This window comes from Kwoniella bestiolae, chromosome 1 (genome assembly GCF_000512585.2).
Source record: "Kwoniella bestiolae CBS 10118 chromosome 1, complete sequence".
Classification (NCBI taxonomy): Eukaryota; Fungi; Basidiomycota; class Tremellomycetes; order Tremellales; family Cryptococcaceae; genus Kwoniella; species Kwoniella bestiolae.
Genome location: NC_089241.1, coordinates 3,723,583 through 3,735,841, shown reverse-complemented (window position 1 = coordinate 3,735,841; position 12,259 = coordinate 3,723,583). Strand labels below are relative to the sequence as shown.

Here is a 12,259-nt window from a genome sequence, read left to right as displayed (position 1 = left end):
TCTGTGGGTCCACCTGAAATTTCAGAAGAGAATCACCAAAATTCACTTCACTCGTTATTCATCTCTGTTTCCTTCCATCTTCATCTCATTCATTCACTCTCAGGCAAGATGGACGTGAGTATAGCTACTCTGCTTACCTCCAACCAAGCTGATCGTACTTGTTATATAGCCAAACTACGTGCCCCAGCTTAGACAGCTGTTGGAAGCTACCATCGCTCCTGATACCAACGTTATCAAGGCTGTGAGTGCGATCATTAGAACTCAGCTGGTCTGTTGGATGAGTCATGTATCACAAGCTGAATGTCTTGCTCTACCACTCATAGGCCACTACCCAACTCAACACCCAATTCTACAAAAACCCCCAATGTATCCCTGCCCTCTATGAAATCGCCGCCACGACGGACAACCAATCTGTGAGTAATGGTTCATCTCCTTTTGCTTTCCTCACAATAATATACCATCGCAGCTGCTAATTATCTGCTACATTAGATCCGACAACTCGCTGCCGTCGAATTGAGAAAGAGGATATCGTCAGGTGATGGACGTCAGTGGAAGAAGAACCCTCAACAGCTGAGAGAACAGATCAAATCGAGCTTGCTCGAACGTCTTACACAAGAACAATCGTAAGTTTTAGCTTGGAATCTCGCACTCAAGATGCAAGCTGATCGATGCAATGTAGAGCAATCGTCCGACATGCCCTTTCTCGAGCTGTAGCTGCCATTGCCGATATCGAACTTACCGTCAACCCACCACAATGGCCAACCCTCTTACCAGGATTGTACCAAGCTGCCGCCTCCCCCACCCAGACTCACCGAGAAACTGCCATCTACGTTCTCTTCTCCATCCTCGACACCGTAGCTGAATCATTCGAGACACAACTCCAATCCCTCTTCAAAGTCTTCTCCGTATCTTTGGTTGACCCTGAATCCTCAGAAGTCAGAGTAACCACCCTCAGAGCTCTTGCTAAAGTCGCTGAGTACATTGAAGCCGGAGACAAACACGATGTCAAAGCATTCCAAGAGTTGATCGTACCTATGCTCAAGGTCTTGGAACAAGCTATCAAAGATGGTGATGATGAAGGTGTCAAACACGGTTACGATGCTTTCGAAACTTTGCTTATCATCGAAGCTCCTTTAGTAAGCAAGCACGTTGCCGAATTGGTACAATTCTTCCTTGGTGTAGCTGGAAACAAGGAAGTGGACGATGAGATGAGATGTGGTGCTCTTAACGTCCTCTCATGGGTTGTTCGATAGTGAGTACTCAGCTGCATCTTTAAGCACTTCTCGAATGATAGCTGACAATGCCGTACAGCAAAAAGAGCAAAGTCCAAGCTCTTGGTCTTGCCAAACCCATTGTCGAAGGTCTCTTACCTATCGGATGTGAAGATGACCCCGAGGATGTCGATGAAGACTCGCCTTCTCGACTTGCCTTCCGAACTCTCGATAACCTCGCTCAAGCCCTCCCACCTCAACAAGTCTTCCCTGTCCTCACCCAACAACTCCAAGTCTACATGGGTGGTGATGCTCGAATGAGGAAGTCCGCTCTTATGGCTTTCGGTGTCTCCGTCGAAGGATGCAGTGAATACATCCGACCGCACGTTGACCAACTCTGGCCGGTCATCGAAGGTGGTCTCCAGGACGGTGAAGTCATCGTCAGGAAGGCCGCTTGTATCGCCCTCGGCTGTCTTTGTGAATGGTTAGCCGAGGAATGTGCTACTCGACACTCAGTCATTGTCCCTGTAAGCATCAGCTACTCTGTTAACAAATATCCACTTTAGCTGATTGGATCGCTCCAGATCCTCTTCAACCTCATCGTAGACCCCTCCACCCAAAAGAACGCTTGTACATGTCTTGACTCGTACCTCGAGATCCTCGGTGACGACATTGTCAACTACCTCACTCTCCTCATGGAACGACTCCTCGTCCTTCTCGAAACCGGTTCCATCGCTGTCAAGATCACCGTCACCGGAGCTATTGGTTCTGCCGCTCACGCCGCCAAGGAGAAGTTCGTGCCATACTTTGACCAAACCATCAAACGATTGGTACCCTTCCTTCAACTTCAAGCTTCCGATGAAGAATCCGATCTCCGAGGTGTAGCTACCGACACTATCGGTACCATCGCTGATGCGGTCGGTGCCGATGTGTTCAGACCCTACTTCGAGGGATTGATGAAAGCCGCTTTCGAAGCTTTGACAATGGACAACTCCAGATTAAGAGAATCATCGTTCATCTTCTTCGGAGTCATGGCACAGGTGTTCGAGGGAGAATTCTCTCAATACTTGCCACAATGTGTTCCTGCATTGATCGCCTCATGCCAACAAGATGAATCTGCCGATGAGTTCCTCAACGATGGTGAGGGAGGATCATCCAACCCCTCCGCATTGGCCGAGGCATTCACTACCGGTGTCTCATCCAAGGATGGAGAAGATCTAGGAGATGACGAGGAGGATGAGACCGACTTGGCAGCTTTGGAACAGATGTTCTCTAAAGTGAACTCTGCCGTCGCTATCGAAAAGGAAGTAGCGGCCGATACGATTGGAGAGCTGTTCTCAGCTACCAAGTCCGCTTTCATGCCTTATGTCGAGGAGACTGTTAAAGTACTAGTGGAGTTGTTGGACCACTACTACGAGGGTATCAGGAAGTCTGCTGTCGGGGCGCTCTTCGCATTCATCAAGACTATGTACGACTTGTCGGAACCTGCTGAATGGCAGCCTGGAGCTCACGTCGTAAGTTGTTGTTCATCTTCGGTTGCGACGTCTAGCTTATAGTGAATTTGTAGCGAATACCTTTCCACGAGCACGTCAAGAAGATTGTCGAGATGGTACTGCCTCCCATCTTCGAAGCTTGGAAGACTGAAGATGACAAGTGAGTTGACCTTCTCGATTTCTCTTGGTTGTGATTGTTTCCGTTCCCGGTCTTTGATCGATTATCTCCCCGTTAACCCTCATCCTGCCCACCCGAATTCCCCATACGTGATGATAATCTTAACTCAGCTCACTCCGAAACACAAAAAGTGTTCTTGAGGCTACTTTATATATTTTATCTGATCCCATACTTCGATCCTGATGACTTCGAGCTCAAAATGACAACGTCAGGACAAATGCTGATCAGTCAACTGTCTGCAGATCCGTCGTCATCCTCATGTGCGCCGAGCTTGCCGACACCATGAACAAGTGTGGTCCTGCTCTCGTTGAAGGCCACCTCGACGAAGTAGCCACCTTCGCTATCGAGATCCTTGAGAAGAAATCATTATGTCAACAAGATCCCGATGGAGACGACGAGAACGTCGGTGTCGATGCCGATTCATCAGAGTACGAGTCTGCGCTTGTGTCCAACGCTGCGGATGTCTTCGGCGCCATGGCTTCTGTCCTTGGACCAGATTTCGCTCAAGCTTTCGGCCAGGTCTTGCCTCTCATCGCCAAGTACACTGAACCTAAGCGAACTCAGTCTGAGAGATCTATGGCTATTGGTTCGCTCGGTGAGGTCATCGTTGGCTTGAAGGGCGGTGTTACCACTTTCACTCAGGTAAGCATTGGTCATCTCACCCACCACTATTGCTTTCTAAGATTCGAATGTTGATTACGATGATTCTCGCAGCCACTCTTACAAATAATCTCCCGAGGATTAGTCGACGAAGAAGCCGATGTACGATCCAACGCCGCTTTCGCTGCTGGTGTCCTCATCGAGAACTCCGAAACAGACCTCTCATCAAACTACCAACCCCTCCTCACAGCCCTTCAACCATTCTTCTCACCTGCCGAACACTCCGCTCCAGCAGTGTACAACGCCCGAGACAACGCCGCCGGAGCGGTCGCAAGGATGGTAACCAAGAACCCCAACGCCCTTCCTTTGGATCAGGTGATATCCGTCTTGGTATCTGTCTTACCACTACGATTTGATCCTCTAGAGAACCGAGCGGTGTACGGAGCCTTGTTCGCGACATTCAGGAATTCCCCACAGGTGTTGATGCCTCACATTGACCACTTGCTCCAGGCATTCCACTATGTCTTGCTTGATCCTTCGCATGCGGACGATACTACCGACGAAACCAAGGCTGAGTTGAGAGCTTTGATTGACCACTTGAAATCACAGGTCCCGGATAAGGTCGCTGCTGCTGGGTTCTAGGTATGGTAACGGATGGGGATGGGTGTAGGAGTATATAGCTGGGCAGGTGTTTTAACGATTCTTCTTCTGTTTCCTGTTTCTGTTTTCTTTTGAATGATGATACCAAATTTCCAATTAATATACAACTTGTAGATAGATTTTTACAAATACATTTCCGAAACCAACATATGCTAATTCAATGCATGGTGATTTCTGACTGCTGCTATTTACCTAAGTGACTGCACGATATCCCAATTCATCATCATTGCATGTCCTTATGTTTGTAAGAAGATTGATTGTGCAGCAAGTATCGAGATTTGATCCCGTTATCAACATGCTCAGTATCAATATCTCGGTGAAATGTAAATGATCGAAATGAAATAGAGACAAATATCAACTTCGTGTCACAAGACTTTTACTTCACCTTGATCCTTCTGCTATCGTACCTTCATAATTAACTCGAGTCACGATGGACGGCGACAACGAGCCTGATATCGATGGAAACGCAGGAGAAACCTCGAAAGCTGGTTTGAGGCGAATGAGGAGGTTGGCCAACGAAGTACCTCATTTACGTTCGAAGTAAGCTCATTTGTCCCTCGCCCCTGTTTCTTTCTTTGGTATTGCGAGTGTATTGATACTGATGGTCGTCGTGTCTGTGATAGTCCCAGAGGAGCTATCCATCCAAGTACATCAACCCTAATCTACCCAACACCATCCTCAACCAACACTCAAGGATACCTTACCTCTTCCATATTCTCCTCTTCCCATCCCAAACGACTCACCTTCCCCTCGATCCTTCCCCCAGGTGAACAGATATCGACCTCGCCAGACGGACAATGGACCACAGTCTTTCATGCCACCCCCACCGCCGATACAAGAGGGACACTGGCAATCTACAATTCCGACCAGCTCCTCTCACCCACTTCCATCTCAAATACTATAATACCCCTATCGACCTTCGCCCTCCCCTCCCCTCCTATATCAATCCCCCACCTTTACCCGCCTCGCACGCATTTGACATCCTCACGTTCAAGATCTGCTGGTCCCAATCCGTTAGATGTGAATTACGAATTAGAGAATGGACCCTCATTTATCGTGTTGTTGGAAACGTCTCTACTGTATTTCTACCCCACCCCCGTACTCAACGGTCAGATCACTTCGTGGACTATGACATACCTCACCTCACCCATTCATCGACGATATCATATCGCGTCCAACTCTGCCGATGGGTTTACACCTGAAGGATTCAGGATAAGGAGGGGATGGACGGGGTTGATACCGAACAATACGGGGATTTGGGTGGGGTGGGAGGACGAAGTGGGCGAGAGGGGGGTGGGGAGGGTGGAAGTTGGACGAGACAAGTTTGGAAAGATCTGTAAGTGATGATTCCCCTTCCACTTCCTGAAGTAGTCGATCCAATCCTTCCCTATTGTATGACATTGGTGCTGATGGAATTTTGACCATCTTTCATTGGCGTTGTTTGGCTCAGATCTACAATGTATCCCTATGCCTACTTTACCCAGAGTTGAGAAGATTCCTTTCGCCGAGAATGGGGAGGAGTATAGAGAGGAATTGCAGAGTGTCGTATTTGTTTCGTTGCACCATGAGGACAGTACGGGTTTCAAGAAAGAGAAAATCAACGGGATGCAGGTAGATGGTGATGGCGATGGTTCAAACAAGAAAGATGAAAAGGATGTGGAGAGAGTAGGAGCTGTTCTGATATTCAATGATACTTGTGAGATATATCTTTACTCAGTCAGCGATCTGTAGTTTAATTGTTTCCTCTTTTTATTCATAGCTTTTACCTCCTCGTCATCCGCTTGTCGTACTCGCATTCAAGTTCATTCGTTCGAGCGGAGAGAGATAGAACTGGCTCAGGGGTTCAATGATATCTCCTCTGGGAATGGGGAGATGGTATCTTCCTGGGATTGGGTGAGTTAGATCTTGCTCTCATTTCCTCACGTTGTTCGTGTGGTGGTACGAACATTCAGCTTACACTAGATATACCAATATATACAGTCAACCGTACCTCGACCAGTACATCACTACGCTTCCCCTACCAATACTTCCATACTCGCTTTGCATCCCTTATCATCCCTCCCACCGTACTCTCTAGCCCTAGCCATCATCTCTCAGCCTTCTGGACTTTCTTTGATACACTTAAACCTGCTGGCAGATCAGTGGACAACGGTGGGAGACCCGATCGACCTGGACGAGCTAAGGGGGGAGGTCGATCTTGGTTTGGTTGTGAGCCAGGGTGTCTCGAGGGGTCAATCGGGTTTGGTCGCTGTGATAGGTAAAGAGGCTGCGCCTGCCTTGGTGGTCGTTCCTCGATTAGACGGTGAGTCGCCCGTAATTCGTTTCCTTTTGCAGTCTGGGTGACTCTGACTGTGTCTGATACAGGTCAACCTACTCTTGCTGAACCATCTACCGAAAGCTCGCTAGCGGTCGATGCTGCCACGTCCATCATACTGGCTGAGAAAGATGGAGTGGATTGGTCAGACGTGATGAGATCTGCGATTGGTGCAACGGGAGTTGGGAAACGTAAAGGTCAGTTGCCGGTCAATTCAACCGTCGACGACTTCAGCTGATGACAATCTCCGTATCAGACCTCATAGCAGAGATTAGTGAACAGACTTACAAGCTGTCTATGGACCAAGTGGACATAGACGAGTTGGGTCTGTTGTTGAGGGTGCAAATAGCCTTGTTTAGGTGAGCTGGGCAAGGCGGTAGATGCCCTAGAGACCCAGCTGACATGAAGACCCTTCGGCATTTATAGCTTGACGGACGATCCTCGCCTTGACCTTGCTAGTGATATCCTGCGATTGAAGGAGGCTAGTAATCTAGTTGATAGATGTGCGATCTTCGAGGAAGATGGGAAAATAACCTTTGATCTGGGTTAGCTGATCTGTAATGCATCCCGATAGAGTACAGCTGATAGTCCTGTTTCACACATAGACTCGATCTGGCCCCTCATAGGTCTAATGGAATGGTCCATCAACCACATCTCAACTTCAATGCGAGAGCTCATCCTCCTAGGTGCTCAGATGGAATATTCCGCATCCGATGATATAGACCTCGAACAGCCTTCCTCGACCATCATCCTACTTCAACTAGGATATCGTCAACTGGTGATCAAGCTGCTCTCCCAGCTCAACACGTTGATAGGCTTCCTGGATAGACTGGACAGACCGATCTTGCAGCCTGAGAGTAAAGTCCTGCCGGCCCCACTGAAGAGAGATGCGATGGCTACTATCATTGCTAGGGATAGGATACGGGATGTGGCGTATGCGAATGGGGTGGATTTGATGCAGTGGGGGAAGGCGTTGGAAGGATGTGAGTGATCATCACAATCTTATTTCTGTCGAAGCAGAAACAAAAGGAGACGGTGGTAGTCCAGAAGAGGCGGAGAGGGGGTGAACACCGTTGAGAATGAGTGATGGAGATCAAGAGATCGAGGGTGCTGATTTGTACCTTTTGCGGTTGCAGTATCGACCAGAGATATCCCTCAAGATACCCTCAATAATTGTTTATACACATTATCTCTCGTCCCCCTGAAAGATCATTTACCAAAGATAATTGAAAATCTGCCGAATTCATCCGACTTGTTCCTGTCGAATACAAGTACGAGCCAGGTATACGATTCGATCACTTATCTCCCTCTCTCCTCGTCTTCGGATAGTCGCGTCAAATGTGAGAGGTGCGAGGGTATGACTGAAGAATTGGGGTCGCTCAGTGTGATGGGTGGGAACTCGGGCAGAGGAGATATCTCGCCTTGGTTAGGGTGGAAAGAAGGGTTCAAGCGCTGTTTATGTGGGGGGAACTGGGTGAGATGGGTATCGAAGTGAACAGGGATTCATGCTATTACGTGGTATGTACTGTAGTAGAAGATATAGACATGATATTCTTTGATGCATATCTTATCGCCTTACTCCACCCAACAGCCTACTGAACTTTACTTAGAGCTGATCTTCCCTTCGATCATTGGCTCCGATAGATAATGATTACTTTACTTTACTTTACTTTACTTTATATGGTATGAACAACGGATATACAATAAAATAATCAGGATATATACAATAAGGTATAAATGAGTTTACAAATACAAGATAAAATATAGGGTTATCCCACTTCGTTCTCCCTACAAGAATTTCAAGAATTGATAAATTATGTATTTCATTTATGGTTTTATCAACCCCCAAGCTCACTTCTCTTCAGAGCTCTTTCCCCTTCTCGAGGTCGTCCCCTGCTTATTCTGCAATAGGCGTGATATTACCTTGTTGCGATGCCGCCAAAGACATTGGCGTGGAATTACCGCCAACCACATTGTTGTTGTTGCTACCGTTGGAATTAGGTGCGAAATTCCATACCATCACATCACCGTCGTCTATCGTAACAAATCTCATTGAATCAGCCTAATTCCTACCTATCGTAACATAATCCAAGTGGACGGGGGCAACTGACCTGATCCAGAGACCATCATATCGTCGCTTAATTGCAATGACGTGACTGCACCTCGGTGTCCTACGAGAGTCTGTACACATTGACCTGATTCCCTATCCCATACTTTGATTGTACGGTCTATAAGTCATCCAAATCGATCAGCTTAGTCATCCTCTCATGACTTTGAATATAGTTTGGACGTAAGAGAAGGAGACGTCACCCACCATGAGAAGCAGAAACCAATCTCAACGCATCAATATCCACCGACCAGACACCCTCAATATGCCCAAATAACGTAGACTGCTCTTTGCCCGAATCCACATCCCAAATCTTGACTGTCCCATCCAGCGAACCAGTAGCCAAGATGGCCTTCTTCTCTCTTCCCCTTGATCTATCCCTTTCTTTGTTCTCTTTATTGTCTGGGGAATGGACGTACACTCTAGGTTGGATAGCTGCCTCTCTGGATCTACCTCTGTGCTCGACCGGGTCAAATCCCTCAGGGGCGTCTACGTTAGGGAGATCGATAGCATTTTGAGGTGGTGAGCCGTATTGATTGGCTGATACAAATCCCAAGTTTCCGGGTGGGGTAAGTTGTCGGTTCTGTTGTCTTCTTGATAATCTATCGCGTTCGTTGATCTCTTCTTCAGACATATCCACCATGAGAATCTTCATACTTTGAACCTGGGCTTTATGGCCCTCAAAAGTCCTTACACAGCTCTGGGAAGTAAGGTCCCACAATTTGATCGTCCCATCGTCGGAAGCTGAGAAGAGCATCGCTCCAACATCGATATCAGGTTGACCATTATCATTTGAATTCACTCCGGGGGACTTGGCTTTGGAGCATCTGGATGAAACGGCCTGAGTGAAACTCGGTGGTAAAGTCGGATCAACATCTGATGGAGATGATTTCCCATCCCACAGTACAACGCTGTTGACCCATTCTTCATGGCCACGAAGGGTGAATTTGTTACCGGATCGGAAATTCCATACTTGGATGGTTGAGTCGGCTGAACCGGAAGCTAAGAGGTATCCATTATAGTTCAATGAGATGACTCCGTCGGTATGTCCATCCATCACTCTGAGACATTCACCAGCTCGCCAATTCCACATTCGGACTGTACCGTCCATGGCACCAGTGAACAATAGCATCTGGTCGAATTGGAGCGCTCGGACAGCTCGAGTGTGACCAGTGAGGGTTCGGACCTCTTCGCCCGTGTCGAGGTTCCATACTCGGACTGAACGATCGTAGGAACCGGTGATGAGGACGGGATAGGAGGGGTTGGTAAGTGCAGTGTGGTATTGAAGACACATTACTCCGTCGGTGTGACCCTATTTCACAGTATGTCAGCTTTCGGTCTTCAACTAGCAATGTGAAGTTGACTCACTCGAAGTAATCTGTGATTGAACCTCCCCTTTCTCCAATTCCTCTCCACCATCAATCGTTCACAATAAACAGTCTTCCATGGTCTTGTCAACCTCACATCTCTGGTCAAATGACCAGCAGCAGCCGAGGCCGAAGAAATCAACTCTTCTTCCGTATCACTATCTTTTACTTTACTCTTCTTTGAGGGTAACGACTCGGGGGTGGAAGGTGCGCTTCTCTTGAGAGAGAATTGAGGGGATGATTGATACATCGCAGGCATATCACAGGATTTCAACCCTATTTCACCTGCATCTGGAGGACCGGGGTTGGCTATTGTGTTTGCTGTTATCGATCCAGATAAGACATCGTTTCTGGTAATGACTTTTGAGGTTGACGGTCCTACTCCCAAATGATCATGATCATGATGATGGTCATGCGAGTGATCATGATTGACGAGTGTAGCTGGACTTCGATCTTTCAATTCTACCCTCAATCTCTTTCTTTCCAATAATGGTAATCCCCATCCGCACTTTTCGCACTTCCTATCTATATGTTGTCCACACATCCTCCTCCACAACAAGTCATCATCCGCCAAGGCTTTCCAAGATTTGCTGACTTGCGCTGCTCGGCCGAGGGAGAAGGCATCAAGATATCCAAGAATTCGGAGCGAGGTTTCTCGAGGTAAGAGGGAGAAGGGGTCGATACGGATGATTTGGTTGAGTGAATCGGATAAGTGGGATAGTTGGGAGCTAAAAATGAGCAAGATTTAGTATATTGCACTTTGTAGAAGGGATACCCATTAATGTTCAAACTCACAAGCAGCACATGGTAAGGATACCTTCCAATATCAATTTCCTCTTCCCATGCGGTGCATTGGAGAACGTCGACCACATTGAGGTTATAGCTGCTCTTTCAGATTGAGAAAGATTATCAAGCGACTACACCAACGCATTAGCCATCTAACCCATCTCTTTCATGCTCTACCAAAAATACAGCTCAAAGAGACTCACTCGTTGTAATTTCTCATTGACATTCTGATTAGCCATCTGCTTATGTCTAACGCATAACTTCCTTCCAGCTCGTGTAGGGATGACATCTAACTCCGTCTCCTGCGCAGGGTAGGGATGTACTGGAGGAGGTCCATTGGTGCGTGAGGAGGAGGCGACGGGGAAGGAAGACATGTTGGCAGGTGCTGAAGCTGGTGGAGACGCCATTCTTGGCGAGTAAAGTTGAGTGGCAATGAGGGGATATTGGTTGAATGTCGTGTGCCAAGTTGTTTTTCGTTTTTTGTCGTTTTGATTTGTGATTGTCGGCAGTCGTGGACTGGAAGTATATAATATGATCAAGGCTCAAGAATTAATGATATAGTTTTGGTTTGCGAAACAAGAAGAAGTGCTGAGAGAGAGGAATGAGGTTGATGTTGAGAGGTGTGAGTGAGAGTGAGGATTTGCGTTTACGTGAATGAGGATGTGGGATGGAGGAAGGTGGATGATCAATAATAACGAAATTAAAAGTAATTACATCCAAGTACAATCTGATTACAACTGAATTCTAATGTTTGGACAGCAATTGTAATGAATTTGTAATGAATTGGTGTTTTCCCATGGAATGATCGGTAATGGCCGAGTACCCACTCTGACTATTGAGAGTATTCCAGATAATTGATTGATTAGGTTTGCGAGTTTTGCAAATGATAAAACCTGGATTCCTAATTATTCTCTATCTTGTGGAGAAGGGATCTGCACTAGAGACAGATATCGCGTCATCATGTAACAACATCAGATGATATGTGTATGTGTGCATGTATGCATGTGTGTGTGTGTTTTGTGTACCGTATGGAACGTTGGATGATACGATTGATCAGCCCATATGGAACATGCTAATAGTAAGAGTACGAGCTGAGCACGTCAGAAAATGCCATTGTAGAAGGCTCAGCCAGATGGTTTCGGATTTCGCCATAACACGCTACTGCACTAATCGAAGGGAAGGTAGCATATGGTCAATCTGTTTTTATTCTTATTCGTACGCCACCCCCTGACTTCTCTTCCCTCTTCCCAAGTTGGAAGACGTCCTGGGTCGATCGTATTGGTAAGTCTTGCAAGGCGTGCTCGAAATGCAACCATATGGCGGTGCGTTGCGATAAAGACGCGGTTTGGTGACGAGAGATTGCACCATCAATAACAATCGGGGTTAACCACGTGTTTTCTGTTTATTCCAAATAACCTCGGAAGGCCGAGATGGCGATATCGACATATGTTCAATTCAATCCCATCCCGCTCACTCCCGAAGCTTTGCTTGCGGATTCTTTCCCGTCTTCCTCTTCTTCTCCTCTACCTCTCCGTGTAGTACA

At 47.1% G+C, this 12,259-nt stretch overlaps 3 protein-coding genes across 3 annotated transcripts; 2 read left to right on the top strand and 1 right to left on the bottom strand.

Moving 5' to 3' along the window:
• Positions 1 to 108: 108 nt before the first annotated feature.
• On the top strand, positions 109 to 4,124 carry I302_101408 (uncharacterized protein; the record flags this gene model as incomplete). Its single annotated transcript, XM_019186793.1, has 10 exons — positions 109 to 114; positions 170 to 241; positions 324 to 413; positions 490 to 623; positions 680 to 1,252; positions 1,312 to 1,738; positions 1,796 to 2,725; positions 2,779 to 2,864; positions 3,125 to 3,524; positions 3,597 to 4,124. 10 exons carry the CDS (start codon positions 109 to 111, stop codon positions 4,122 to 4,124), a joined length of 3,246 nt encoding a protein of 1,081 aa, XP_019049671.1.
• Positions 4,125 to 4,572: 448 nt separating this feature from the next.
• On the top strand, positions 4,573 to 7,951 carry I302_101407 (uncharacterized protein; the record flags this gene model as incomplete). Its single annotated transcript, XM_019186792.1, has 10 exons — positions 4,573 to 4,682; positions 4,766 to 5,478; positions 5,593 to 5,838; positions 5,902 to 6,035; positions 6,123 to 6,444; positions 6,507 to 6,653; positions 6,713 to 6,815; positions 6,883 to 7,001; positions 7,062 to 7,439; positions 7,593 to 7,951. 10 exons carry the CDS (start codon positions 4,573 to 4,575, stop codon positions 7,949 to 7,951), a joined length of 2,631 nt encoding a protein of 876 aa, XP_019049670.1.
• Positions 7,952 to 8,353: 402 nt separating this feature from the next.
• Positions 8,354 to 11,123, bottom strand: I302_101406 (uncharacterized protein; the record flags this gene model as incomplete). Its single annotated transcript, XM_019186791.1, has 6 exons — positions 8,354 to 8,490; positions 8,568 to 8,684; positions 8,771 to 9,875; positions 9,932 to 10,658; positions 10,726 to 10,847; positions 10,920 to 11,123. The coding sequence occupies 6 exons, from the start codon at positions 11,121 to 11,123 to the stop codon at positions 8,354 to 8,356; spliced, it is 2,412 nt and encodes an 803-aa protein (XP_019049669.1).
• Positions 11,124 to 12,259: the final 1,136 nt, after the last annotated feature.